Source organism: Nyctibius grandis, chromosome 14, assembly GCF_013368605.1.
Source record: "Nyctibius grandis isolate bNycGra1 chromosome 14, bNycGra1.pri, whole genome shotgun sequence".
Classification (NCBI taxonomy): domain Eukaryota; kingdom Metazoa; phylum Chordata; class Aves; order Nyctibiiformes; family Nyctibiidae; genus Nyctibius; species Nyctibius grandis.
Window position 1 is genome coordinate 14,951,710 of NC_090671.1, and position 26,875 is coordinate 14,978,584.

The window sequence follows — 26,875 nt, forward strand, 5'->3', positions numbered from 1 at the left end:
AGAGCCTCCAATACTGCAGCTTCACTCCTTCTCAGATGGAAACAGATGTACTAAAAAAAAATCATGTGCAAATTGTTCTGTGAGCCTCAAACCTGAATCAGCCTGGAAGAAAATCAAAAGAATTTGTCAGCTCTGCAAGATCTTATAGGTGGTGATTGGAAAAGTGGGGAGTATTTTTCTTGAACCTCCAGAACAAAAATTGGAAGCAAAGGAGACTGGGGGGTCCTGGAAGCTGTTTTGTGTCACCTCTGGGTTGTCCCTCCCTGGGAGAGGTGAGAGCTGGAGGGGTGCTGGGAGGGGGAGAGTCCGTGGGGTCCTCCCTGGGCTGGCTCCTGTCACTTGGCTTTCCTTTTCCCATCAGAAAAAAAAAAAAATGGCATAGGTCAAAAAAGTAGGAACAGATAGAAATGCTATGCTTCCCATTCTTGCTGTGCCCAAATACCTACCGTGGTTTGATCATTCAGCTCTGCTTCCTATTTCTAAAAACAGCCCTGAGGAGGATGACCCGGTGTTGGTTAATAACTCGGCTGGCCCAGGCTTTCTTCCTTTTTTGGTAGTATTTGTTTGCTGGGAACATGCCAGTGGTATATAAAAAGACACTTTGTTGTGTCTATTTCTTCTCATTCACAAAAGACTTTTTTATATTAAAAGCAGGAGCTTTTCTTTCATGTGTGGTTTATTTTCTTGTACATTCCCCAAAAACAAGGTCAGCTCGCAACCCCGACAACTGCCGTGGCATTAATAGCGTTTCATAACCCAGCCTGCGACGCAGAGTGGGGTTAGAAGCTTCCCTTTCCTTCGAGATGAAGGGCTTTTTAGTGCGAAACCCAAAGGAGTATTATTAATTCGAGACTAACACGTTAGGGATTACCGAGCTAGGAGAGCTCTGAGCAGTTGGGTGCTAAGTAACAAGTGGTTAAGTCACATGGTGCCGGTAGCTCAGCTGCTGCTTATAAGTGGCCCCAGCAGCTCAGCGTGGTGACGTGGGGCTGGAGGAACAGACACTGTGCATTATTTATGGTGCTTTTAATTGCTCCGCTCTGCTTTTAACTGCTGCTGGAGGCGGGGGGGAGCGGGGAGGCTGGCTCTAAGGAGGATGGCTTTGCGTTAACTTTGTGCCTTGGAAGATGGAGTATTATTACTGTCCACGTTTGCTAAAGTTCCTGCAGTATTTGTGGGTGAGTGAACTCTTTAATGTCACTGTGCTTACCAAGTTGGGACGTTTTTAACTGTTGTCAGAAATCCTGAGGCTGTTTCTATGTAGCGATGGCTTTGCAGCTTCTTTCTGATCTTTATGTACAGTAACATTGAACTTGGGATTTATTTGGGGTGAGAAAGGCTATTTTATCTCTGACACTCCCTTAAAATGAGGAGACTGCAGACTACTTGGATGTGCTTCAGAAAACCCTCTCAGTAATTTGCATGTCCTCCTTGTTTATGGCTAACCTTAGGAGCTGTGGGTTTGCATACTGCGTGTTAGACATTTCCTTCCCCAGTTGTTTAAAAGCTCTCCTTGGGCTCTGGGCACTGCTGCTTCCAGGAGCACCCCTTCCCCTGCTGCTGGCGAGAGCTGCTCCCTGCTATTTGAGTAAAATGGCCAGTACTACTGGCTTTAGAAGTGTGTATTTGTACAATTCCTTCCTTATTTTTAATTGACTGTGTTCATAGGTTTCGCTTGTCTCGGTGAGCACTTCCTCTTCAGACGATCCTTAGGGCCCTCTTGAGTGAAAAGCTCTTTTTAAGAGGCTGCTTTCACTGTGCAGGTCTGCCAGCTTCGAAGGGTTACTGTGCTATTTGTCTGATATTTTCACGTTTGTAAAAGATGAATTTGATTTTTAAAGCCTTTACGAATAGATACTATATTACTTTGACCCTAATTACTTAACGTTTTAATTTCTTCTGTACTAATCAAATATCCGTTTTCATTTGTTTGTGCTATTGTCTGCATTAACGTAGCGATTTTTTCAGCTGTGAATTCAGCACGTAATCAGCACTGACACTTTAAACCTTTTGATGTTAGCTGTTTGCTAGCGCGTTGTGAAACCATAGCAAAGAGTTGGCTTCCCCCATTTAGAGTTTAATTTTACAATCCCTGCCTTGTATGTGCTTTATCAGCAGTGAGATGCGATTGCCTACTGTAAATTTTTTGCAGCTGGGAGATAAAATAGTACTGGAAGAACTGGACATTTTCTTAAAAATCTTTTCCTGTTGGAGACTGTAGTATTGTAAAATTAAGGATTTTTATTTGATTAGCTAGCTTGTTAAGAGGCAGCTTTCCTTAAACTGCACATTAAAAAATTAGCGTGATCAGACTTTAGTGTGATGAGGGGGCGGATGTTCTGTGTGGTTTGCCGGTGTGAGGAGTCTGAGCAGGATCTCTGAGTGCTTTTGCTTTCACATGTATCTGGTGATTTTCCATACGGCCAGGAAAAAAAAACCCCAAACCAAAGTTTTTGATCAGTCCAGCAGATCACTGGGATGATGTGTAATATTGTGCAGTTTGGGTCTGTAACAGAACAGGTATGTTATATTTTCAGTGTGTATGTGCTCTTTTAGAGGCCTTGAAGTACTTCTTAGGCATTTTCATTAGTGTACACTCCTGATATGTTGCAAGAAAATATTGGAAGGGCAATTGTGATATTCATGATATTAAATATATATAAAAAAAGAAATTGTAAGGGAAAAGTAGATCTGTGCCTTTTGTCACTTTCTGTGGTGATGTTACAGCTGAAGGCTGCTAAGGAGATATTTATCAGTTCTCTCTGTTTATAATCAGGAGTAACCAGAGATGTCGGGGTTAGTTGTCAAGCTTTGTGTTGAGTTATTTAATCTGTCTTGGGGAGCTAAGTTACTTTATTCATTAGGTAGACATAGCCAAAGAAGCTGTAACTCTTAATTAAAAAATATTATAATGAAAATCTATTTTTAAAGGTACTATTTTGAGTTATTGTTAGGTTGCATCTCTTCTGCTGTGTGTTTGTTTTACTGCTACTCAGTGGCAGAGTTGTTGGACATCAGTGGACCTGCTCAGTGCCAGCTATCTGCTACTTACTTGCTGATTCCTCTTCTGATCTTTGAACAGGATATGTATTGTTGTGATGTGTAGGAAAGTTGTCAAAAGAAATCCTCATAGTATTTTTTGAGCACAGCATAGTTTGTGGTCTGTCCGAGTATGTGTGCAATGATGACTGACCACCAAGAAGTCTGTCCTGTAGTCAGGGGTGCTGAGTGGCAGCTCTTAAGTTTCTGAAGAGTAGTCTTTGTGTCTGGAAGAATGGTTTGTTCAGTAGGTTGTGTTAGATGCAGGCAGAGTTGTGTCGAGTAATTCAACCTTGAGCTCCCTTTTCAAATAAAAGAAAGCCAGGAGTGCTGATGGAGCCTTGCAGATTACTGCAGAAGGCTTTTAGGACTCTTCAGGATGGCGGTTCAAGAATCCAGAAGTTTGTGGCTGGTGTGATAACACAGTCCGGTTTTGGTCAAATTAGTTGATGTTTCTTTGAGGGGGGAAAGAGCAGGACTCTTAAACACCACTGTGTGTTTGGTTCACTCTCAGTAAATTGTCTCTTTGCACTATAAATGTGCTCGTTGTTGGGAGACATTTCTCGAAAGCTTGTGGTTTTGTGACTCCAGCAATATATCGATCCTTCTTTGAATCTGACCATTCAGCTTCTAGACGGTGTAAGATACAACCTGCGTGGCATACAGCTGAGCTGGTGATGGGGGTGAAAGGGCCCAGGCTGCCTCTCGGGTCTGTGGGAGCCCTTGCTGGGGCTGCCTGTGGCTGCTCCTCCCTTTGCCTGTTTCCCGTGGGCTGCTGCTGGTGCTCTCCTTCCCAGCGTTTGCAGGGCTGGCTCTTCTCCATCCAGCTGGTGTCAGCACTGCTTCCTCTTACTGCCTTTTCCATCAACCTGGAATCCAAATTTACTGAGTTGCCTTCAGCCATATTTTCAGTTACAGACTGTGTTTGTTATTTGGGCCCCTTCAGTCAGACACTCAAATAAGCCTAAAGCAGAGCACTGTGCACTGATCACCAAATGCACTGTGGTCGTCTATAGTTCAGCAGCTGAAATTCAGAGACTGAATCATAGCTCTCTGTATCCCACGTCATCTCTTCCTTCTCTGCTCTGCCATGTACCTTCCTCCTAGCTGTGATCTTTTAATCATCTTTAATCTGTTAGTTATTGTAATTATGTATTCAAGTGCCAGTCTTTCAGCGACCAAGTGCTATATTTATTATATTTGAATATTTTCCAGGGTACATGAGGTGTTCATCATCCTTTTTCCAGCTGGTGAGGAGCTTTGCTGCAGCTAATACAAGATATCTTTAGGTCTGACTTGCATAAGAAGCCCTTTAAGTGCAGCTCAATAGCCTCTTGTCCAGCTGCTTGCCTCAGTCACGCTGTCGAGCTGCTCGGCGTGCCAGGTATGCGGCCACAGCACTGGGGTTTCCTGTTCCTTTGTGATGCCCTTTGCCCAATAACCAGCTTTTTTGGCTTGCTTGTGGACACAGCCACTAGTGGAGCACTCTCAGTTGGTTCTGTTCCTGTCCTCAGCCATCTCAAAGCTGTGAGCAATTCTTGCTCTGCCCCAGGGCATTTGTGGGGTGCTGCCGTTGGATGATGTAATCTCTCTCTTGCTGTATCTGAGGCTACCGTAGCAGCACACTGATAAACAATGATCCGTGTCACGAGTAGGACCAGGTAACATAAGCCAGCTCGGGGAGTGGGGGCCAGGCTTCTTGCAGTGGGGCCAGAGCTGGCAAGAGATAGGAGAGCTCTGGATCTGTTCCAGAATAGGTGCCGAAGGGAAAAAAATTGGGGCCCTGGCTGATTTTGAACTGGTACTCGTGGGGAGAGGAAGGTTGGTGTCAGGGCATGAGCTGCCCTAGATGCAGCTCACTGGAGAGCTCTGTGACTGCCATTCAAGCCAGGTAAGCCAGGTCATGTCGGTAGATGAGAGGACAGCTGGAAGAGCTGAGAGCATCTACCAATGCATGCCCTTATATGAGAGAGCACTGAGATCTCTGGTGAATGTATGGTCTTGCTCTTGACAGCCAGATGTTGGCCTGGTCTGGATGCCCCCACAGCGTGTGTGCGTAAATCCTGACGCCTCATAAAATGGATAGTGTCATTAGTTTCATCTGAGCGTGACGGGAAAAGCATCTGGGGCAGGTGGAGTGGTGGAAAATGCCTTGAAAACATGAAAATATTATAGGTATGGTCTGAGAGTGGCCTTGGCTCCACTTTAACAAAATGAAGGTCCAAAAAGCCTGTGGGAGATCAATGTCCTACTAGGAGCAGAGAATCTCTCATAAATCTTGTAGCTCTGTGTTATATGTACATATTACTGGGATACACAGATGAAATGAAAGTGTGCCCCCGATTTGTTGCTCAGTTGAGGCCACCTGGTGTGGACGATGGTGGTGAGTCTCCTGAACAGGCTAGGTGCCATTCTGGATGAGTTGTTTCTTCTCAGTCTGGCACTTGTCTTTGTTCACATAGCAAACAAATGCTACATCCTGAAAGCATTCAAAAGAAAATGGTTTGTCTTCTATAAAATGTTACCCTGAAGCACCATGGTTTAAAAAGACCTTCTTATTCTGTATTGGCAGTTGTTAAACAATAATTATTTAAAAAAAAAAAGAAAATTGGGATATTTAAGTAAGAAGTAAGATCTAAAGTTTGTTTGACAAGATTTTAGGTACTACCCTTTAAGAGAGGTTTCGATATCTCTTTATCAGGTGATTCCAAAGGAAGTGGCAGCGTGATAATAACCGTGCTGCCGTGGCGTGTCGCTGCAGCAGCATTGCGGTGGGCAGTGGAAGGAAACCATCGCTCTGCCTGCCACGCGTGGTGGTTATCCCTGTTCTACAGGAGGGAAGGCGTTCTGTGTCGGCGTTGCGTGGCTCCCCTTTGTGCGCGCTGCCCCGGGACCTCCTGTGGACAGTCTGCTGGGACCCTGTTACGGGGTTTGCTTTTGATGACGGGGCAGTCACATTTCAGGCATGCGTTGTTTCCAAAGACTTAAAAATCCCTCACACCCAGGTCGTGTCTGAGATACGTCGGCTGTGCTCATGTCAGCAGCTAAATCTTCCTTTCAAATAACCTGAGTAAACGAAGCCCTGTTGCAGGGAAAAATCTGTTTGGAAAGGCATTTTCCTAATCCTGAATGCTGCTGTAGAAGAGGAATTATGATTTTTCTGTCATTGCTAGGAGGAAGCAGGCAAAGCGAGCTGGCCGAGGAAGCCCGTTCCCCGCGGGGACGCGAGAGAGTGCTGTTCAGCCGCGGCAGGCTGGCGAGCTGGCCCGAGGCCACCGGCCTCGCACAGAGCTCACCCAGGGAAACAGGGCAGAATCCGAGACAGTTTGTTATCATTTGGTGTGGTATTAAGTTTAATTCACCATAAAATGCTTTTATGAAACAGTACGTCCTAGGTTAACTCGGTGCAATAAGGTTTGCATTCGGTAAGATGTAACCATTTGTAGACCTGGTAATTTTTTTTATAATGACTGTGTCATTCTGGGCTCAGAGCAGCTGGAGCTGGGGGCCTGTCCGTCCCTGCCCTCCTCCTCTTTAATTTGAGTCTGTCGTAGTGATACAAGGCTGAAGTGGATTGTTAAACCTCATTTATACGTACAAAGCAGAGGTAACTTCACTGCCTCCCTGCTAATATTTTGATCTAAAGTTGTTTTGACTCAGTTCCTGCTTTCCCATGCTGTTGTCCGTGTCGCTAATGCTGGGAGACAGCCAAGTTCCCACTATTGTTCCTGTTCTTTCAGCAGTTGTGAGTTGTTCGTACAGCCAGCGTGTGTTTACTGTACTGAAAGGAAACGGCATTTTAGAGAGCAACTTGGGCATGGTGAAAGTAGTCCTTTGTCGTGGCCTTTCCTCAAGATAGGACAGGACTTTGTACTGCAGTGCAAAGCTGCTCTTAGAAAGTAACTTACGGTAAAGCTTAAGCCTGAATGAAGCTTGGAAAAAATGTAGTGTTTGGTTTAGTGATTCGTGGTTGAGGCTAATAAATACCTGCCACATTAAGGAAGGCAGGATAGATTATTTGCTAACCACAGGACGTATTTGGCAAGTTGTGCTTGCAGATGTCTGAGATGAGACTGGGTTTACTTCTGGGAAGTAGCACGTTCCCATCCTTGTTTTTTATTTTTCTCGCTTTGCTTCGCTTCGCTTCGCTTCACTTCGCTTCTCTTCTTTGCCCTGTGAGAAACATTTAGCAGCTGGAGGTATTGTAGGCCACATTCTGTCCTCAGGAAGTCTCCGTTAAAGATGTTTTGCAGTTACCCGTGCTTAACACACGAGAGTCCGTTGGATCAAGTGATGGAGAAGTGACTGTTCCCAGGCTGGATTTCACAGCAGGGCCCTGGCTCTCGTAGGGCTTTGTTTTACCTCCGTGGTGCGAGGAGCTCCTTTGTGGGCTGGAGTCAGGGTTCCCTGACTGAACACCAGGACCTCGGGGAAGATGGGATCAGTGGCGTGTTGAGATGGCGTGTTTGATGGCAACGAGAGCTTGGGCCCGTGGGCAGGGAGCACGTGCTGCTCAGCCTGCTCGGTATATGTTTCCACGCTCATATTTTCATTTCACTGTGCAAATAGATTCCTTGTGGATAAGTTTCACATTGTGTTTCTTGTTGACATCAGATCCCTCCCCTGCTGTAAGGTAGCTCCTGGATTTCCATAGCATCTTTCTTAGGTGAGACAAAAGCTGATGCTCAGCTTATGGCTAAGCTTGCAGCTCGTTTGTGGTTTTCAGCCCACGGTGGAGGGAATGTCTAGTCTTTGTATGGTAATGTTTACCAACAAAAAACTTTCTTTGTGGTGGATTTTTATTTGTATAAATGGAAAAAACTGTAACTATCCATCTTTTGCTTGGCTTGATCCTTTTGACATAAACAAATGTAAAGAAAATGCTTTTAGTACTTTCCAGAATAGTTGGGCTGTAGGAATTTCCTGTTTCTGTTCTGTTTTTCAGTTTTTCCTCCTCCATTGAGGTGGAAGGGAAGTGCTGAATTATTATGTACATGGGCTTTCAAACACCATAGGGTATTTTTAGCTTTTACGTTGATAACTTTGTTTTATACTGAAACAATTCAAGGTACAAAACCTGCATGTTCAGGATGTTTAACTGGGCCTTTCTTAAGTTCAAGAAAAATATAGTTTGGGGGACAAAAGAATTAACTTTTTCCGAAAAACTGTTTTGGTGCACTAGTTGTTGCAGTTATTCCTGGTCATCGTACTTACACTTAACTTAGATTAAAAGTTTTTAAACAATTTATCTTTCACAATTAGCTTTGTTTACAGATTTTTATTAATCTTGGAATAAGTACATACTCCTGTGAAAGTGCGCAGAGTTTTGTACAGAGAAGAGGGTGGCTGACTTTCTACTTTGATTACAAATGAAATGGGAAACTGCAGTTTTTCACTGACCCCATCAAGGATGACCGTGGTGGTAGAATGGTAAAATCATTTTGGCAGGCATAAACAAGGGTGTGAAGTGCTCAGTCATTAAAATGATGAATGTCTTTTCTTTTATCACAAGTGTAGTTCTGTAACGAAAACAAGGAATGCAAATGTAAGGGTTTTTTTTTCCTTCTTATCTGGTTTCTCTACTATTGGTTAACTCAGAGGAAAGTGCAGCTTTCAAGTGCATTTGGAGCTTGATGGGGCTCACTCTGCCTCTGCTTTCCCCTGTTCTTGCCCCTTCTGTTACCACTTTTTGGTTTAAATCTGTAAGAAGTGTAAGTATCTTACTTAACTGTGACTTTTCTTAAATGAGAGCATAAGGTAGAGGGTTTTGTCTTACTGAGGTGATAGTGCTGTGATTTATTTTTGGATTTGGTTTGGTTTTGTTGCTGTTACAATGTACATGAGTGTTATGTATCTTTTACAGAAATAATAAGACAAGTCTACCCTCAAAGATTTATAATCTAAACAATGGATGTAAGCCACGTGGTGTCATGAAAGATGCTGGGAAGGGTGGTGGTAGCAGAGAGGAGGGATGTGGGTGAGAGCTGACAGAAGTGGGCAGCGGGTGCACGCTTGGGGACCAAGCGTTCCTGGTGAGACGAGCCAGGCTTGGGGTGGGCTTGCAGGCAGATTAGATGTGCTTCGTATCTGACCTTCTTTAGCAAACATTGCAAACCGTTTCTCTCTGATAAAAAGCTTCATTTCATACGTGCTAACGTGCTTCTTGCGCGAGAGGGGAAAAGATGATGTCCCAGCAAATCTTATAATCTTTTCCTTGTCTTGTTTGAAGTGCGTGTATGTCTGTGTGTTTCAAATTTATTGATCAGACTGATCCACTCTGTTTTTTTAAAAGGTGGTGAAAGTGGTAGCTCTTTGTATATAAAAATGGTTTGGAGCCTTGCACAAGGCAGTTTAATCAGCTGCACACATAACACTTCAACAGCTTTTTGCTGGTGTTGTGGTGTTACGTTGGACACTTGTCACTGTGTGCTGCAGAGAATGTTTTATTTGTCAGAGATGTGGTGAGACAGGAATCCGTGTTCAGGCATAAGCTTCAGCTTTAATAAATCACCCCTACGTCGGTATGAGACATTCACCCCTTTAATGTTCCTGCCACCTTGTTGGGGTTGTAGAGTGTCAAGGAGCTCCCTCATACTCGCTTCCAAATCCTCTAGCTCCCTTCAGAGCTGGCTGGTTTAACCTTCACTTCCTGAAGCACCAGATGTGTTTTTCTGCTTGTTTTCATGCTTCTAACTCCAAGTCATCCTTACTGCAGATGAATGTATACAGAGTGAGAGGGTTGGAATGCCCACAGTCAAGATAAATGGTATAAAACAGGGTGAAAAAAAATTCCCTTCCTGCTCCCTAGACAGGCAATATGCTGCTTGCAGGGACCTTTGGAAACAAAACACACTCTGCACTGGGGGACAGGAGAGAGAGGAGTTGGAGTGCGGGTGAGCAAGGAGGCCTTGTCTATGTAAGCTCCATTTTTGTCAGTGCTGAGCGTTGGATCCGCTTGGCAGCAGCCGAGGAACAGCGTGTCTGCTTTCCCCAGGGCGCTGGGAACGGCTCGTACCTGTTCCTTCGCCTGGCTGGAACGTTCCAGTGATGCTGTAAGGTGACAGTTGTACCTGCAGAGTGTGGCAGGTTTGTTTCTTCTTACATTTTTTTTTTTTTTTTATTTCACTGCCATTTTGTCCTTCCTGTAGTCCAACCAAGTCTCTCCCTGTATGAGACCTGGAGAAAGGATGTATTTCTCTTGTTTGGCTTCCCTTGTTCCTTTTAACTGTCCTCTCTTACCTGATATTCAAGAAGATACGTGCAGTGACTATGAGCTGTTTGGTTGGTTGTGAAACCTTGGCAGAGCATGTTCATTTACACTGGGGCAGTGGCAAAACCTGCGCCATACATCTGCTCCCTGAAGTCACTTTCCATGGCAGGGAACGTTCTTGTTGCTTTCCTGCCCCTGCACAAGGGGACTCTGTCCTTGCCGAAAAACATGATTATTTTTATAATGCTTTTTGTGCTTTGAGAGGATTGTCAGGTTAGCACACGGCAAGGCAGAGAATAAATCCTCCCCCTACCCTTCCGTGCCTGGGAGTTGGGCTGTTCTGGGCCATCGTTTTCTCCTGGTGGAGTAGACAGGACAGCATGATGGCAGCCAAATGAGTTCAGCTCTGTTATTTGTGAGATAAAAGGAGTAATACCATGGGTGAACTTCAATAATCAGGGAGTTGTGGAAGAAGGATGTGCAGCGTGTGGGTGGGATCATTCCTCTCCCATGTCAGTGACTGTTACGTCGTGGGGCAGGAGGTGAGCCCCTGAGCAGTGCTTGTCCTGGCGTGGCGTGGTCTGTGCGGACACTGGGCTACTGGGGAATGTGATGCCTTCAGAGGGACGCAGGTTAGTCTTTTAGCAAAGGCTGTCCTGAAGCAAATTTAACTGGATGATAGATAAAGAATTCTTGTCTCCTATTCCAGATCAGATGGGACTCAGATTTCAGAGGCAAGTCGCAAAGACAGTTTTATTACATAGGCGTCTTTGCAGTCGTGGTGAGTAAGTATCAAGAAATCTCATTTTGCTCTTCAGTCTGGGGGAATAAATTAAAAGTGTTTGTCTGCAAAGCCACTGGCACTGAGTTCCAAACTGTAATTGTTTCCCACGACTGAAATACATTACTTCTTTAAGAATTAGTATTACTCTGAGGTTATTGTTACCTCTGTTTAACATAAAGATTTTAAAACTAGCCATGGACTACTTTATGAAGTGCTTTAGCACCTTCCTTTAGAAGTCTCTTGTATTAATGTGTGCTCGTGTAAACTTTACAAGCATTGATCCAGAACCTGTTGCTGCTGCAGCCTCTCCTTGCTCACTAGTTTGTGAGGCCTCTGTGGGCTTTTAAAATAACCTAATACAAGAAAAACATCTGGAAATGGAATTTCAGTCTCTCTGTAGTTGGCTGTGAGTATCAGGGGAACCACTTTAATGTCAAGTTCTATGCAAGTTGTCCTAAATTCTGAATAAGCATAAATTAAAACTGTATGTACGTGAACTCAATTTGCTTAGTTTCAGTAGGAAATGAAAGCAGGAGTAGAAAACAAATATTTAGTGTAAATATTGAGAAACCTCGTGTTTCAGCTTACAGAAGAGATTTCGCTGTATGTAGACACTGTACAAAGTCCTTGTGCTAAAACACTCCATCCATTCAACTCTTTTTTTTCTCTTTTTTTTCTTTGCCTTTTGACCGTAGACTGCTTATGGTTATTGTGGCAGGTGAAACATTCTGCGCTTCTGAGCTCTGTCAGGTATAAACAGGTGCAGGAGCCTCAACAATTCCAGTCTTTTGTTGGATCTAAACAGCCTTTTGTTTAACTGAAGCTCTCTGTTAATTTGTTTTTTTTAGCTTAAATGAAAAAGATTGCTGTGTGCTGTGAACAAAGATCAAAATTAGAGACTTGGTGCAGTAAGGCTGTTCTGTGAGCGCTGTGACAGCTCCCTGGCAGTGACGGAGGAAGTGCCTGTAATTCTGAGTCTGACTCCTTGCCAGCGCAGGCAGATTTAACCTGGCAGACAAACTTAGACAGTTTTTTACCCATAAATCTGATAACCTGATTGAAACTTGTGCGGTTTTCAGATTTCCCCAAATGCAGATATTCTACAAAATGTACTCGAGGGAATCTGTCTGTTTTGTTTGTGTAACAGGAATCGTTTGGAAGAGAAGGGGGGCGTGAGACCTGGCAAGTAGGTAGGAACATTTTAAAGAAACCAACTTGATACACAAACAGTTTTGTTCTTTGTATGTGGAAAGCAAAACACTGTATCTACCCAGGCTCTTAGCAAATTCTGTGTGTTCCCAAGTTAAGACTGTTGTAAAGCAGTTTGTCTTTGTTTGGAATGAAATTAAAAACCAACCCCCTTTGCTCCAGCTGTTAGGCTTTGTGTCTCTGCCAGATGTGCGGCCAGCGCCCTGCCGACCGGCCGGGGAACGGTTCGCAGGGGGAGCAGGACTGCTGTGAACTGGCAGGTCATTGGGAAGCCTTGAGAATATGACTTGGTACTTCAGGTGACTGAGTCCTAAAGCATTTCTTTTTTACTGTAAATGAGAATTTGAGGGTGACACGTTAAAAAGTTTTATTATGGGATGTTACACGTAAGAAATTCAGCCTGTAGTTAGGAATGCTTGCTAGTCCTTCTTTGAGCTTGACAATTCACGTGGCAAAATAGAGAATACAGAGGCAAAAATAAGGGGGATGTAAAAACATAAGTTGTTTTGTAGTGTCTGAGGAACTTAGGGAGTAATTGAGTCTGGAGCCATGTAGCTAAGCCTAGCACAGTGCTGCTGCTTAAAATAGTCCATAATGTCAAACACAGCAGGGTAAATTAAGTTCTCTTACTAATGAAACAGAAAGAGAGTCGATGTGGAATGCAAGACCAGAACAGCCTTACAAGGGCAGGCTTTGCTCCTCGGACCAACCGTAACCGAGATGGACAAACTTAAGAGGCCCGAGGTGGAATTGAAGCTGTCGTGATCTTTGCAAGTACTTGATCACGGTATTTGTTTGTATGTGGGATGGTGACTTGCAGAAAACACTTAAGTTAGCAATTATTAATAATTCATGCCTTTCTTAACTGGAGCGATGGGGTGTGAGGCAGGTGAGCATCAGGAGAACTGAGGTGGGACTGAGGGTCCCACAAGGGAAAAGCAGAGATTTTGTTTTTGCTGTTAGTTTAAGCTACCGTTGCCCATCCTTCTCTGTCACAGCTGCTTTGCTGACAAAGGACCATTCAGGGATCCAGTCTAGGTGAAAGCTAATCCCCAGTATCCTTTTGATAGGTCTCCAGCAGGATTGCCTTCCCAGTTGCATGCACGCTAGTGCTGCCAGAAGGGAGGTGGTGATGGGGGACCCAGCCCTTGCTGAAGACCCTGTGGGCTTGAAGGGCTCACCCTCATCGTGAGGCTGTGCTGCAAGTCCCACCTGCCTCTCGTGGTGGGTGTTGTATGTGCTGTGCTACACACAGGCCTGGTTTTAGTTTGACCTTCCTGTCCTATATAGTCATTAGCTTAATTATATGTATTTGAGAGCAGGTAAAGCTCAAAATGAGCTGAAAGAAGCTTTTGGAAAATATAGTGTAACCATAGAATTTTGTTTTCTACTGAATGAGGGGAAAAATAGGGATTGTTACTTCTTGGTGCAGGATTGTATTTTTGGGTTGTAGGTGGAATAGATGTTAATAATAAAAGTATCCAGCAATGTTTGAATAACGAGGTCCCATTTGCTGCTGTGGTAATTAGCCACGCAGTACTGGTTAGCCATGTGTGCTCTCAGTTTTCTGAAACTGCAGACCCTTGACAGGCCCAGGGTGGCTGCAGCAGGAGATAATCACCAGTATTTTTCAAAGGTAGAAGATCGTCTTGTGCTGTTCTTGTTCCGAAACAAACCCTTGCTCAGCTAGAAAGGCTGCTGGCCTGAAGTGGCTGGGAGGCAATTACAGAACATCTGTAAGGTTTGAGCTGTGTTCTGTGGGCTGATGGTTATAAAAAGATACGTGGATTCACCAGAGCAGAAGTAAATAGAGCCTGTGTGTAACCCACATGCTGTTGTTTAATTAAAATGCAGTTGTGAGCTTTTGCCAGCTGGGAAGTTTGTATGGAGTCCTACAGAGCATCATATTCTGGGGAGCATTAGAAAGAAGCAGAGAACAAGCTGGTGTGCTCCCCGGGGAGCCCAGGCTTGCTTGGGCTGTTGTGTGTGTGTGCTCACATGCAGAACTTGTCCGTGGCAGTGTGCTCTTTGAAATTGGTACTCTGCTGTGGCTACTATAGTCCTTCATCTATTGTGAAGTTGATTTATGTCTTTTAAAATTACTTTTAATAGTGGCTTGTGTTTTTCATACAGGTGAAATCTCACTTGAATCAGAGAAGCCCCAAAACACAGAGTCATAGAATCACACGCTGGTTTGGGTTGGAAGGGACCTTAAAGATAATCTAGTTCCACCCCCCCTGCCACGGGCAGGGACACCTTCCACCAGACCAGGCTGCTTAAAGCCTCAGTTTCTTACAGCTTTTGCAAACACCATCGTTTAGACTTTTCGAGTGTTCTCCAGGTTTGGTTGGCTGCTGTAACGGGGTCCTCTGAGGTTTCGGTGGATTATTTTACTTACCAGAATAGAAGGGATAGAAGCAGTCCATTTTAATAAAAGTAGAATAATAACCCTCCTCTCACACACTGCACAGATCAAGGCAGAGGTCAGCGTGTTATGCTGCTGGTGGGGAGAGGTGAAAATAAAAAAATATATTGTGAAATAATCTACCCGGTCCTTGCAGTGTCCAGTGAGAGGTATTTTTGAGGACGTTTCTATGTAATTGCTATGCAGATGCATTTTAATAAAGCAATATTCCTACAAATTTGCTTAAAACTTAATCCATCTTTTTTCAGACCTCAGTTATTTTTAGATGGGTTTTCTAAGGAAACTCAGTTTGACCACATAGTCTGGCAGTCTCCTGGCAGCGGCTGTACTCGGCCGGTTTTGGTATGGAGCTCAAGCAGGAGAACATGCAGTCACTGCATTTCAGCTGAAGGGGTGGAAAAATCCTCAACCGTTTAAATGTGATGGTGAAAGTGCATCTGATTATCTTCTAAAACGTTTTGCCATGATGTTAATTGAAGTATAAATCTAAGCAATAATTTAGATGCTGAGTATACTTAAATACCTAGCGGTATGTTCACGTGGTAGCCAGAAGATACTAAATTTAGTATTGCAGATAGACTCAGATCAGCAGTTTCAGTGTCTTCTAAGGATGAAAATGCTAAATTGGGCATAACATCTCACTCTTTTTGGGGAGGTCTGGTAAAAAAGTGGAATATATTCTCTAGTGGATTTTCAGATCCTTCAAGTCACACACACATGTGAGAAGTTCTTGCAGCAAGCTGTAAGCAAGCCGCCTGCTGTGGATGTTGGCTTGAATCTGGTCGTGCATCTCCTCCAGCTTTGTGACAGGCGATATATCAGGAGGTGGGTTAAATTTCAGTTCTGCTCTGCCCGTCCTGTTTAGGTGCAGGGGCTGCTGACTAACTCGCATGGCAGCTACAGTCCAGAGCTCTCCGATTGCTATTTCTGGGGGGTACTGAATCAGAGCGAGCCTGAAACCATCTAAAATAGTGAAGTGCCTTGTGAACAACCCCCCTATTGCAGCAAGCACAGAGCTGCACTTGCAAATGCAGAGATGTTTGAAATATAAAGCTCAGATTAAACAGCATGAAAATGTGTACTAAGTCTTAAATTTCAACCTTGGACGCAGGATCTCCATCGTTCATGAAGCGTTATCCATAACTGTGTCAGAATAAATGTAAATTTCTTTCCGTTTCTTTAAAAATATAAGAAACGCTCAGCTCTTGGGGCCTCTGCTCAAAAGTGTCTCTTTCCATTTCCATGCAAAACCAACTTGGTAGCTCTTTAAAAGAAGAGTTACGTGAGGAAAAAAGGTTTTTCTCTGTTGCTTGGATTCCCTTTAAGCACCGAGGGTTTTTATTAGGCTGCTAGTTTGAGAATGGTCAAAACAAATGTAATGTATTCAGAAGTGAAGAATAAGAACCTGAACGCTGTGTTTTGTTACCGAAGTTTTTCTTGGAGATAAGTTACATGTTGCTGGAGTTCAGCTCTTAAAAACAATGCTCAAAAGGCAAGGCACCGGCTTCCTCAGAGCGTCCTGTGCTGGTGGGCAACATGTAGCATTTCTGATACAACAAAACTTTACATGAGAACCATTTCATAACATAGTATCTAGAAATTATTCATTCCATTAAATCTCTTCCTGAAAAGGTTGAGGGGAGGGGAGGATGACGCAAGACCGTGGTACTTTGTATCGCAAATTAAGCAACAGCAACAAAACCCCCCTTGAATAAACAAGAAAGGGAGCAGCTTTCAACATGCCTTTCTTACCTTCCTGCCTGCATCTCTCTTTCTCCTCAGTTCTAAACTAGTCACGTCTTCACTTTGGACACCTACTTCTGTTTAGGGATTTAAAACTGTGGCTTTTATTTCTGCTGTCCTCCCAAACGGGCTGTTTGCAGAAATTCCCTGGCCAGTGACATCTGACTGCTCGGTGTTACCTGCCTTTATCCATGGGGTTCCCTCGTTACCCCCACCCGGTTCAGGCTTTGCAGCAGTGGTACCGACCCTGTGGTCACCCAGCTGCAGGGGAGGAGCAGAGTTGGGGACTGACAGCCCTTGCTTAAAAGAGTTAAGTGTGTGAAAGTGGAAAAAAACCTGCTTCAAATGGTCAGACCTGTTCAGCTTTGTTTTCAGCTCCTGGCTTAATCATTAACTTGCACTGATATAGTAGTCACTAACTGGAAAGTATCTTGTTTGAGTTTGTAAATCATATAATAAAACAGTTCCAGGTGGTGGTGCTCCCTGAGTACCCCGTCAGACAGGAACGGGGTGTCGGTTTTGTCCTCACCTGCCCCGTCCCAAGAGGAAGCCCTTTGGTGTCGGTGTGAAGCGTTCCCTGGCAGAGGTTGCTCTTGTTTTCCCCAGGAAGGGTTAAAATCAGTAAGTACACGTGACATATGCAAACTGTGAATCATTCCAATAGATCTGTGCAGCTCCTGCCTGCTTAGGCAGCAAGCAGATGCTGTTCCCTTGGTTGCCATGGTGACCCTGCCTGTACTAGAATAAAGCCCAGCCCAGATCCTTCCTTAGGCAGAGCTCTGCGGCGCTTTCACCTAGCTCATTGTTTCCTCCCCGGAGAGGAGGGAACGGGATACCAGAGGCAGCGTGTAACCTCCTGTGGGACGTGGACAGGCCCCCAGACAGCTGTGACACCCAGCAGCTTCGTCAGAGCGTGTAAGGAGAGGGGCTGGCGCGTGCGGCGGCTTTAACAGGCGTGGGGACAGCGTGGGGACAGCGTGCTGGCTGCTGGCACCGCGTTTGACCATCCCCAGCTCCGTGCCTCTGCTCCGAAGCCCCCCTTGAGCAGAGGAGCTGATGTCATTCAGAAGATCCTTTGGCAGGCTCTGAGCAGCCAGCAAGTCCGGGCTGGCAGGCAGCAGGCTCGACACGGTTCCCCTTCGGCTTCGCCGTGCCGCACGCGCCGTGATCCGCCTTTCTGGGAGTGCAAATCGTGTCGAATGGTGCTCAAGGTGGGAAGGCTGGTGAGGAGGGGGTTCTGCCCATGCTGATGCCTTCCTGTAGAGTTTCTTGGGAAGAAAATAATCTGGATGTATTGTTCAGAAGATATAATCGTTTTGCTGCTAAATGGATTGTATAGAAGTATCAGAACTTTCTTTGATGTACTGTTACCTGAAAAGCTGCTGAGCCAGAAGAATGTGAATTTTTTTTTTTAACCTTCTGATATTTACAGCAAAACAACAACTTGGCTCAAAAAGGGAGTTGCTTTTCCAGCTCTGAAATGAGACAGTGAGAGACTGATTCTGTGCTTGCAAACGGACTAATTTCAAGTGACTGTGTCAGGATTTAAACCTTGATTTCTCTCTTTAACATGGCCGATTTAAACATATTTTGATGGAACTCTGGAAAGCTGATTGTAAGTAGGAAAAGTCTTTTATTTTTTCCTACTTGACAAATACCAATCTCCAACCTCACGTATCTTTTGTTATCTAAATATAGAAATGTGCTGGTGGTGGTAGTGTAGTGCTATTTACATTAGCTGGAAATATTTTATAAGTGGAGTCTTTTCTGCAAAATAAGATCAGGGTTGTTAAGGAGAATATATTTGACAATAATTGCTACTGAATATTAATTTCTCATCTCTGCTGGAAAAATGGATTACCTTGGAGACAAACTGACAGTGGCACAAACTCACATGACCCAGTGGATGGGGACAGTGCGGAGATCCTTACAGGAAGCACTAAATTTAGTCACTACTGCGGTTGCTCATGAACGGACTAGCGGGGAAGGTGGAAGCAGGACTCCCTTCAAGCGAACCTCCTCCTTCAGGCACTTTGCATCCCGGAGCAGAGAGTCCTTCCGAAGGTTTTCCGTGCGGAGTCAGCAGAGGTTTTCCTCTTTGAGGAAGAGGCAGACCAGTTCAGAGGCACCTGAGCTTGTAAGCTATACACCTTTTTGAGACTCTCGAGGTAGAGAATACAATGCAAAAGACTTGGTTTTGTTGCAGCGTTTTATCTAATAACAAAACCTATATCATGTCTGCTTTTCAATTTAAAAATAGCCCCCAAAACGCTTGCAGGCAGTGGGGTCTGTGTCTGTTCCCAGCTGGTTTCTTTCTGCAGCGCAGGTGGGTATTTTCCTTTGCCAGGGAACACATGTAATCAAGGCTTTGGGAATGGGGAAAGATGTTGTTGATCTTTTTTTAAAGCAACGCAGTAAGGTAGGACAAATATTTGTCTAAAATTAGAAAGTAAGTCTGAAAGAGCACTTGGGTTGGTCATTTCAACACCACAGGTCAGTCTGATTTTGAATGTGCATCAATATTTGTAATTTTTCAGTAAAAAATGCCTGAAGCTAAATTTGTAAAAAGAGATAAGCACTGTCACGCTGCAGTCAATGATCATTATTCTCTTCTTTTATTAAAAAAAGAGATGTTTTTTCTTTGCCATGAAATAGAAGTTACATGACCAGCATGACTTGTGAGGGCTATAGTGGGGCGGAGGCAGGGTGTGATTTCACGGGAGCAACGGAAAGGTGAAGAGCTCTTGGTTCACCGTGACTGTGTGCCACGCAGAGCCCCCTCCCTCCCTTTTCTGTTAAATACCTTTCCTAGTCTGTGGGTTATTTTCAGGAGGGATGATCCGTGTTAAATGGCATGGCAAAGCGGTGGAGGAAAGGCCGGTTGTGTAGAGAGAAGCCTGGGGTCTGCCAGGCTCCTTGCAGGCATTATTTGCCATCCTGTTTCCAGTCCCAGTGAATACTGCAGTGCAGCGATGTTTTTAGGTTGTAGTGGGTGTGAAAAGTAAATGAACCCGCTCTATTTCATGGAGAGGAGCCTAAACTGGTGATTGGAGTTGTACCTCGAGCTGGTGATTTAAGACTGACGCTTGAACCATGGGAGGTGGGTGTGTTGTGGTTAGTGGAGTTGGGACCAACGCCTTGGTACCAGTGTGTGGGTAAATCCTGAACAGCTCGCTCTCTGAAGTGGCTAAAATGTGGGGGTTTTTGTTTTTGTTTTTTAAACAAAGTGGTTATTCACTGTAAAGTGTAAATACACAAATGTGGCCTCATGGAGGTTTGTTCACTGAATGACTGAAGGTGAAGTTGCATTCCTTGGGCAGGTGTGGTGGTTGTGTACGGGCTATTTCCAGTACTTTTTATCAGTTGTGGTTATAGCATTTTTGTCCTGGCTTGCTCTTCATCTCCTGTTCGGCCGTGCTGGAAAAGAAAACATTGTCAAGGGAGCACAAAAGAATGAAGAGGAAAATATTTGGTAACTACTGTTACAGTGTTAGCATGGTGAGGTTCGGCTGGTTTCTTTTTTAAGCTGATATTTTAAGTTTATTAGAAATATCTGAATAAAAAACTTGTTTAAAAGAACTGAAGACTGCAAAGTGGCAATGTGGAGCTTGCAGAGGGCAACTGTACTGCCTTCCTTAACGCTGCACTGCTTACGGAGCAGAAATCGTGAGACACGGGATGATCTTTCCAGTTTCTTCACTGGTGACAGCCACTGGAGCTGCTGTTCCTCCCTTTCAGCAGTGATTTCGCAGGTGCTTGGCTTTGTGCAGGAGTTTGGTTTAACTTGTGCTCCAACTTAAGGGCTCGGCACTTGTGGAAGTTTGTCGTTTGTGCCACTGCATCTTCTGCAGAACAACTTGTGAACACGAACCTTGAGCTGTTATTTTTTTTATCTGGCTGGAACAGGGTCCTGGTTTTACTTAGTTCTTGGAGCTACTGACGTTTTTCTACAAAACCTGTGGAATTAGTATAAAGCACGTAATTCATCATTAAACTGCCTCGTTTGTTGTTTAGGGATGTACTGTAGAGTAGTCACCTGGTGCTACTCTAGCACTTCAGCGCTGCAGTTTTTAAACTATGTAGCTGGGAAAGGCCTCATGGATATTGCATTTTTTTTCTGGAATGTAAGAGATTTTCATCCACTACAGAGGGGCTTTTGGATCGGAGTGGAAGGGATTTGACATCGTTGGTTATTTCCTCGCTGGAGGTCATAAAAGTAGGAATCAGGCTGCAAGAGAGAGGGAATAATTTTGTTTTCAAACCGTTCTCCTTAACAGCTCGGGGATTACGTGTTCGCTGTGGTTTTGGGTTCACACCTTGTCACACTTCCCTGTTGGCTGGCTGGCAGCGCTGACTTCCTGACCCAGCTCCGTCTCTGACGTTGGGTGTTTGTCGGCAGCGCCACAGAGAGGAGGTTCTGCTGCAGATCCCTCGGGGAGGCTGGGTGGGTGTGCCTTGTTTAAAATGTAATCCTCTAGTTTTTATATGGGAACCAGTCTTTATACACAGGACATGGTGAATTTGATTCGTGTCTTATAAAATCTCTTCTAACCTCCACTTTTTGTTTTTAAATTTAAATCCGTACACCTTAAATTACACCTAGATAAATTAACACAGGGCAATTTGATTCTGAATCTAGAGAAAGTACAGCCATGCTTTTAAGAATTGCTTAAAAGCTAGGGCGATCAACAGATAAAATGAGCCTGGAAGCTGAAACTAACTTATCTTGTGTCTCTCAAACCAACAGTTGATCAGTCAGAATTTAATATATGCAAATCTGCAAACAGGAGTGCAGGAATAAGGTTTATTTTAAATAACTTCTCTGCTATATTCAACAGTGGACTGTTTGGAAATTTTTTTTAATTATTATTTTTCCTTCTAGTACTCTCATTAATTTCTTCATTACAATGGAATACTCTGTGATCTGCCCTGCCTTCCTTCCTAGCCCAGACCCCTGAGCACACTGGTTTTCTCATCAATTGCTGTTTCCCAGCAAGCTTTTCCTTCCTCTCTTTTGCCCTGTGGTAGCCAGTTCATGTAGCATATCTTCACAGCCAGTCATCTGTCCTTTTGTTTCCACTGAAATGGAATTTAATTGGTCTGAGGTTATTTTCTACAAATAGATGTAATACAGGGTTCTCATTTAATTTAAGGAAAAAAGGTGTCACCATGGACTGCAGAAACTTCCTGGCTGCTGCCCCCAGGACTGGCTGGGCCCTGCTGTTGCAGGTCACATGCGCTGAAAACCGTCCACACATAATGACCCAGGACCAGTTTTAATTGCATCACTTTTCTGGCATTTTAACATCAGATCTGGGAATCTGTAGCTGAGCTTGCAGAAGTCTTTCCTGTGAAACCTTTCACATGGAAGCTGATTTTTCTCCCAGGTGTTTTTATTGAGGCTTTTTCCCATTTTTCATCTCACGTCATCAGCTCAGTGTCTTTGTCGTAATGGGAATATGTTGTAGTGCTTTCCTTAAACATTGCCTCTGTTTTAATCATGGTAATATCAGTCATGTTTCTATTAGAGGTATGATATCTGGTTTCACAGCCAACATCTTAGTTCTAGATCTCTAAGTTTGGTACATACAATAAGAACAGGGTAGTTTAATACCCTCAGCTCCTTAGCTATCCCCTTACACTGCCAAAAAAGTGTGGCAGTTTGTTTCTTTGTAGGAGGTTCGACTCCTTTCAGCCTGCTAGCATGAACAACAAAGCTGTGGAAAACCTCAGAGGTGTTTCTGATTCTTTGGGAGAAAGTTTTGAACTAGAACAGAAACGATTTATTCTGGGGCTGTTGGGGCTGTAAGCAGTTGATGCCTTTCAAGCGAGTTGTTCTGCCATGTGCTAAAAGTCACCCCAAAGTGCATTTAATTGTGTTTTGTTTTCTGCTGTACTGGTCGGTTGATGAAAATGGTCTTTTCGTTCAAGCTTGATCTGACAGCATCAGTTATTTTGTTTGGATTCAGTTTTAATATAGTTCCAAAATAAAGATGGAAATTGAGTGTTTTGTTTGACTGTGCCGGTCCCAGATGTGCTGGGCGGGTGCTTAGTTTTGGTTGCATCCCACAGCCCTTTCGCTATCGTCCTCTCTACTAGAGGTTGAAATTCCCGTCATCTTTTCTTTAGTCTTCACAGATGTTTCTTTCTAAGCCCCTAGAAGCTCGTGCAATCTGTCTGCAAATGTGTGTCCCTCATGGTGAACATCCTTCTGCAAACTGTTTGTAAAACGAAATTAATACAAGTTGGCATTTTTATTCTGAGCTTGGCTATTTTCATACAGACCGTGCAACAACAGCTGCTGAACTAATTTGTCCTAATATTCACCAAAAGCACAATGAATTGTTCTCAAAAATATTTGTTTTGTACCATCAGTGAGTGGAATTTTATGTTTAAATTTCCGGAGAGCTGTTCCGGTGGCGTGAAGCATGTTTGCAGAAAGCAGGCTTTTAAAAAGGAGTTGTTTGTCTTGTTTCAGGGTCGGGGGGAGGAGTGAAGCTGTTCAGTTTAATTAATGAAGATAGAAGGGCCAATAGTGAAAACAGTTCGTGCTTCTTCATTCTTAATAACTTTCCTTTGGTTTAACAGGCCATGAACATAGCTGGCAGCGTAAATCTGGGCCATAAAACTGTGGTGATGGGTATTTAGCAGACTGCCTTTGGTTGTTCCTTTGTTGTTTTGACAGGAATAATCACTTAGACAACTTTACTCTGTGATTTTATTTAGTCTGGCTGCAAGGAGTTGATTTTTACCATGTTCTTAAAGCATAAGAAAAGCACATAAATATATTTAGAGCTGGTCCCTTTGTGCTCATTCACCTTGCTTGTCTGTTTTTTTTAAAAGCACTAAGTGACAGCAGTTGGCTTTCGAGGGAAATAAATTGCTTAAGCAAAAACATCACTGAACACAGCTCATAACAGTGGCAATCCATTTTATTGAAATTCTGTAACATTGTGATACTTTCAGGAAATACTGGTGGTGTTTCACTGGTCTGTGTGTGTGTATTTTGACTGCTCTCTTCTAAAACATCTTCTGAGCTGTCTGAGATGTTTGTTTAAACGAGCACTGCACAGTTTCCAAAGTCTGTGTGTGTTTTTCACTTCTTGTCAAGAAATCCTCTCACTTTCTGTACATCTTTAAATCTAGACTTTAAACTAAAGAGCCCCCTTTTTTCCCAGGAATGTTTGTTTGAAGTTTAACTTGTGTCTTATGTGGAAAAACGTTAGCTGTGCAGAGGAGCTGTGAAATAAAGTATTTCAAGTAGGAGGTGTTGATTTCAAGCATGTAGCTTTTCAAAAAAAGCAAATATATTCACTTCCTAGCATAGCAGTATAAAATTGTCATGTTCTGGCTTGTGTCTCTTGCGATGTTGGAGATGAGGGATCCTGTTCAACTAGTGCCAACTTCTGTTAGTGCTGATGAGAGCTGCGTGTCCCCTCGGGGAGGGAGCGGATCCCGCAGCCTCCGAGGCAGGACTGCACGATTCTGCTCAAAATCTTCCTCACGGACGGCTGCCGTGCCTCTGCCTCTGATCCTGCTGGGTCTGGTTTCTTGGGGTTTAACTTCTTTAGCTTGACTGCCTAAGGCTGAAAAGAAAACTTAATGTGTTGATATAGGAGGGATTTTAACGATGTTCCCAACTATTTCCTCCGCTCTGGCTTTCTGCTTTCCCACTTCTCAGCGCAAGTTCTGTCCTGGCTCACTCAGCCCCACAAGGTATATATTTAGAATTTGGCTCTTGGCTGCTTTCTGTACATCAAGTCAGCCTCTGCTCTGTCTTCAGCCTTGCGCTGAAACCACATGATAGTGCGTGGTGAGTGTTCACAGCAAGTCAGAGCAGCTCTATTTTCAGGGCATAAAAAAAAAAGACAGAAATCCTGAATGGAGCGAGGAGGTTGACTTCTACTGCGAGTTACTGCAAAAGCAGTGAGTAGATTTCATTGCACGATGGTAACCACATTCCTGGCAACACCAACTTCATCTGGATCAATTTGGCCACACTCTCTGTTGTGGGCAGAGTCAGCTCTGGGTAGACTTTGAGTCTCTGGTGCTGCTGCTTTTCAGGCTGTGAGCCTCTCAGCTGGCCCCGGCTCCCGGGAGGCACGGCATGGCTGGGGGTTAGGAGTGAAAGATCCATTAACGGGGAGAAGCGATTAGCTAAAGACTGGCAAGGAGGGGAAGTCATTTTGTATGTCAAAAGGTGTGGAAAATGCTGGGTTTTGGGGAGCTGTGATAGTATTCATCCTCTTTGGGGTTCAGGTTTGGGCTGGAAAGGTGTTGCTGGGATCATGCTGTTTGAACTCGAGTAAATCATTGAACTTTCTGGCAGTGATTTCCTCTGGCTCCTTTTTTGCTGTTTACAGGGAACGTTTGCTTCAGTTGAAGCACAGTGCTGAAGCAAAGGTTTTGCTGCTTGCATTAAGGCTGGCTTTCCTATCAGCAAGGCCGTAGGACTAGCGATAAGGTCTGTCGTGGGCGTAGTATAAAGCTTTTTAAAGGAGAGCAGCTGAGCTAACAGTGTACGTGGGATATCGCAGCCTGGGATGTCTTCTGCCCTCTCCATCCCCTTACTCTTGGGTACCGGCTGTTCACAACTTACCCTTGGTGTTTGCTCCCGCAGGGTGGGGGCTGGAAGGGACGCTTGCCCTTCCCCTTCTTTCTGCAGACGTAGGTCTGCTTTTCTGCAGGTTTCGCTGTGCCTTTCCAGGGGATTCAGGGCCATGCATCAAGCTGGGAAGCGATGAGAAGGTGGGGAATTAAACCAGCCACTCTCTAAAAACAGCCCATGTTTCGTAAGGTAAATGCTGTCAGCTTTTACCGTTAGGGATATAATTGGTTGTTGCTTGTCGTATCCCGGTGGAAGAGGTAGAGCAAACACATATGGCTGAGACAGCCCTAGTTGCATAGCAACAGTGAGGATGGTAGTGGCTGGTATCATTTATGAGAACGTTTCATACCGTGGGACTTGGTACGTACTCTGCTGCACTTGGAAAAATTAAACATTTTATGACTTAGAGGGTTTTTGAGAAGAGCTGCGTGCATCCTTAGGATATAACAGTGCTAAATATGTTGGGCATGAGGGCTTCCCAGTGCTCTCGGGCACAGGCTGGGGCCGTTGGGGCACGCTTGTGTTTCCCCGTGTGTGTGCTCATCCTGCGGTTTGCCCCGTTGAACTGGCTCGTCCTCTCCAGGCTCAGCCCAGGAGGGCAGTGGGCTGCGGGGTGTTCCTCTGAGCAGACGCCAGGGCTGCTCACTGCAGTCTCCTTACCAGCTGGCAGCGGAGGAGGTGGCCTGTAGAATAACATAAAGACCTTGAGGTTATGAGATCGATTAATTCAATTATTTTTATCACTGCTCTTAGGCTTGGTCTCCAACGTTGGTAAAGTGCTTGCTTGGTTTGAAGACGCTGCGCTGCGTAGGGTGTTGGAGAGGGCTGGGGAAGTCGTCTGCACGTATCCGTGGGTGGAGCCTGCACTGGAGGTCTCTTAACTTTCCTCATCAGTGAGGTCAGACAGAAAATGTACAATTCCTGGAACTGTTTATCTGTCACTGCAGCATGGAGGGTGGGGTGGGAGGCAGAAGGTGCTGCCTTCTGCCTGGGACATCACACCAGTTACTCCTTTGAACAATTTATTCCAACACTGGGTTGGTAAATCTTCTCGCCTGGTTGTTAGGAACTAACTGGAGCGTTGGTCTTGAACCATGACTTACTCCTTGTGGGCAGCACTAATTCGCCGCATAGTAAGTATACATGGATCCTGGGGTGCTGATTCCCCAAAGTCAGACTTTCCACTTGCTGTACTGGCGTTTAGATACTTACAAAGAAAAAATAATGTGGGTTGTGAAATGTTGTATGGTTTCTCAGGCCCTCTTTTTGTGGTGGTTTTGGTTGGCTGGTTTTGATATGGTGTTAGGTTTGTGATAATTCTGTTAGTGGTCCAAAATATGTAGTTTCCCTTTTAGTAATAATCCTTAGAATCGTTAGAATAATTGAGGTTAGAAAGGACCTCTGGAGGTCATCTAGCCCTGCATCCTATTCAAAGCAGAGTCAACTATGAAATAACAGAATAAAATTTTAGTAGAAGAAGGTGTATTGCCATCCTCCTGGCATGTTGCAGGGGAACAGCTGGGATGGTTTTCTGGATTTGTAAGGACTTGTAAACTCTCCTTAAGTGCAGCGTCACACTTAAGGGGCAGGAGAGTTCTGATTATGGGCAATTTGACCAAACTTCTGACTATTTTTAATTAAAAAAAGGAGAGAGGGGAGAGGAAAAAAAAGCTTTTCAAGAAATTAGCAAAAATGTTTCTCTTTGAGTTTTGTATTAACAAGGTAGATGGTCAGAACTTCATTCCATTGTGCAACTACCTATTCATATTCCATTTGTGCCAGGAGATTTTAACTTCTCATTTTTGCACTTCAAGCTGTGGGGTGTCATTTTGGCTGTCTGATGTCTCGGTCTCTTTT

The 26,875-nt window shown here is 44.2% G+C and overlaps 1 protein-coding gene across 5 annotated transcripts in view; it reads left to right on the plus strand.

Moving 5' to 3' along the window:
* KIAA1671 (KIAA1671 ortholog) overlaps positions 1-26,875 on the plus strand; it is a 53,337-nt gene that overhangs the window by 12,536 nt on the left and 13,926 nt on the right. Inside the window, exon 1 of one of the 5 annotated variants that reach the window (XM_068412683.1) lies at positions 1,044-1,178. The exons of 2 other annotated variants lie outside the window; for them this stretch is intronic. In XM_068412683.1, the coding sequence (XP_068268784.1) occupies positions 1,128-1,178 (51 nt within the window). In that variant the 5' untranslated portion in view covers positions 1,044-1,127. Of the gene's footprint in view, positions 1-1,043; positions 1,179-17,374; positions 18,548-25,983; positions 26,152-26,875 lie in introns of those variants that run through there. 2 more of the 5 variants (XM_068412680.1, XM_068412684.1) reach the window with 2 other exon arrangements.